Source organism: Octopus bimaculoides, chromosome 18 (assembly GCF_001194135.2).
Source record: "Octopus bimaculoides isolate UCB-OBI-ISO-001 chromosome 18, ASM119413v2, whole genome shotgun sequence".
NCBI classification, from domain to species: domain Eukaryota; kingdom Metazoa; phylum Mollusca; class Cephalopoda; order Octopoda; family Octopodidae; genus Octopus; species Octopus bimaculoides.
Window position 1 is genome coordinate 6,932,970 of NC_068998.1, and position 2,626 is coordinate 6,935,595.

Here is a 2,626-nt window from a genome sequence, read left to right on the forward strand (position 1 = left end):
TATATATATAGAAAGAGAGAGAGAGAGGGTAGGTAGAAAGCTAGTGGTTACATTGTCTAAATTTATATATACTTTATTTTCGAAGGATGTGATACGAGGAGTAATGACATGGAGAAAAATGCCATCACCAACTTTATCTGCCCTAATTTCCAATCCCACTCTTAGAGAATTCCTGCAACCAAAACGGTAAGTTACCTACCTTGCTACTTTTATCTGCCTGTCTGATTTTCTCTCTCCCTCTCCCTTTCCCTCTCCCTCTCCCATCTCTCTTCTTCTCCCTCTCTCTCATTCTGCCCTTTCTTTTTCCCTCTCTCTCTCTCCTTCTCCCTTCTCTCTCCTTTCCTTCTCTCCATCTGCCTCTTCTCCCCCTCTTTCACTCTCCTCCTCTCTTCCCCTTTCCCTTTTCCTTCCCCTCTCCTATATACCCCTCTACCCCTTCCGATCTCCCATCTTCTCCACTCCCATCTCCCCTCCTTCCCATCTACCTTTCCCTCTTCCCACCCTTCCTGTTCCCAAACCTCCTCTTTCTACCATTCCCTCCCTCTCCCTCTCTCACTCCATATGGTTTCAACAGATGACACAGGTTAAAGTATCATTATCAGCCACAGGTCTTCCAAGAGATACAGAAAAATATGAAGAGTTGTTTACCTGGGTGTTGTTTACTAAGAAAACATACTCTGTGAGATGGATAAGCTATGCAAAGACAAAAGGAGTACGGTGAAAGTCATTATGCAATATATAAATGGGCAAATTACAAGTACAAATATTTGCTTGGAAATAAATAAAAATGTATTAAAAAAAAACACGATGATTAAAACATACTAAAACACAAATATATAATTTTCTCCTTACTCTCTCTTTGATTAGATCCTGTGGCAAAGTAATACTGTTTGGTCTTACAAAATTCCCCCAACAACTTGTTTTGCTTGTAACTGTGTTCAGTCTAAATCTCTAATCTGTTTGTCTTAAAACTGAAGCAAGATTAACTTTAATACAGCTACTATTTCAGCACTCCAAAGTGCCTGACTCAATGCAAATGTTGCCAATGTTGTTGTCACTATTGCTGTCTTCAAAACAACTTGTTAGACTGTTTGGAATATTTTTATCGATTTATTGTACTCAGGCATGGTTGTGTGGTTAAGAAGCTTTCTTTGCAACCATGTAGTTTTGGGTCCAGTCCTACTCTATGGCACATTGCACATGTGTGTCCTACTATATCCCCTGGCTGACCAATGCCTTGTGAGTGAATTTGGTAAATGGCAACTGTGTGGAAACCCACCATGTATATGTGTATGTGTGTGTCTGTGTTTGTCCACACCCCCACTACTTGACAACCTGTGTTTGTTTATGCCATTATAACTTAGCAATTTGGCAATAGAAACTGACAGAATATGTACTAAACTTAAAAAGAAAAACATACATACTGGAGCAATTTGTTTTACTAGAACCCTTCAAGGTGGCGCTCCAGTATTACTGAAGTCCAATGGCTGAAACAAATAAAAGACTAAAGTAAAGATGAAGAATCAATTATTCATTTAAATGTTAATTGTTTTCTTCTTTTTCTTCTTTCAGTTGTTTATTATATTTATTTATTTTTTGGGTATGCGCTGTTCTTCATTCTTCATTTGTTGTTGCAATGTTTTTTGCCAAGCAATGTATTTGTATTTGCTGTCCATTTTTGAAAGTGAAAATGTCAGGTTTTATAAATAAACGAGAAAAAGTTTGTAAAAGTAACCTTCTCTTTTCACTTTTTCGTCTGGCCCCTGGGTATCAAGGGCAGGTTTCCTCAGGTAATTATAACCCCTTTCAGCCAGTATTCCAATGAAAATTTCATTTGGTAATGCTATAAATATGGTCTAGCTTTGGCACAAAAGAAACACATGTGTGTTCGCTTTGAGAGCCAGCAGTGGTGATGATGATGATGGTGATGATGATGATGATGATGGTGTTGATGATGACGACAGTTGGCATCATCATCATTATCATCATCATCATCATCATGAAAAGCTGAAAGAACATCATTAAAATGGCAATTTCTTTTTCTCTCCAGTTCTGAACATTTACCAGTCAAGCCTCCACCATTGTTGAAGGAGATGCCAGAGGAATTGAAAGAATTAGCAGCGTGAGTCTTTTAGTATTTATATTTGAGTAAAAAAAAAAAACGAAGAAAAAATAAGCAATAAAAACCAAAAAAAAAAAAATAACATCCAACCACAAATTGTTCACTAAAGAAACCATTTGGGGTGTGTGTGTGTGTGTGTGTCTTTGTATGGGTGTAGTAATGTATGTGTATTAGATGAAGTTTTGTCATTGGAATGCTGTTGTTGTTGTTTTTTTGCTTAGCCCCAGGTCATGCTCTCATCAAAAGCATTCTGGCTGTGACAGTCTTATCTTTTATTCTGTCATAGTGTACCTTGGATTACATTATCCAGCCAAATTACTTCAAACCACATTGTACCAGCATTGCCATCTTTAAATAAACCTCAAATTACACCCTGCTGTCATTATATCCAGGGCTCTAATAATTCTACTACTCTACTGTTCTAAAAATGTATCCCTGTAGTTAAAGGGCCATTAGGAACTATCCCTAAAGATTTGAACAGGTGGATAGAGGAGATAGGCATAA

General features: G+C 37.5%; 1 protein-coding gene across 1 annotated transcript in view; it reads left to right on the plus strand.

Moving 5' to 3' along the window:
* The first annotated feature begins 77 nt into the window (after positions 1-77).
* The window catches only part of LOC106871990 (uncharacterized), an 8,969-nt gene continuing 6,420 nt past the window's right edge, over positions 78-2,626 (plus strand). Inside the window, exons 1-2 of the mRNA XM_014918787.2 lie at positions 78-186; positions 2,051-2,122. Coding sequence (XP_014774273.1) covers positions 104-186; positions 2,051-2,122 — 155 coding nt within the window. The 5' untranslated portion in view covers positions 78-103. The remainder of the gene's footprint in view (positions 187-2,050; positions 2,123-2,626) is intronic.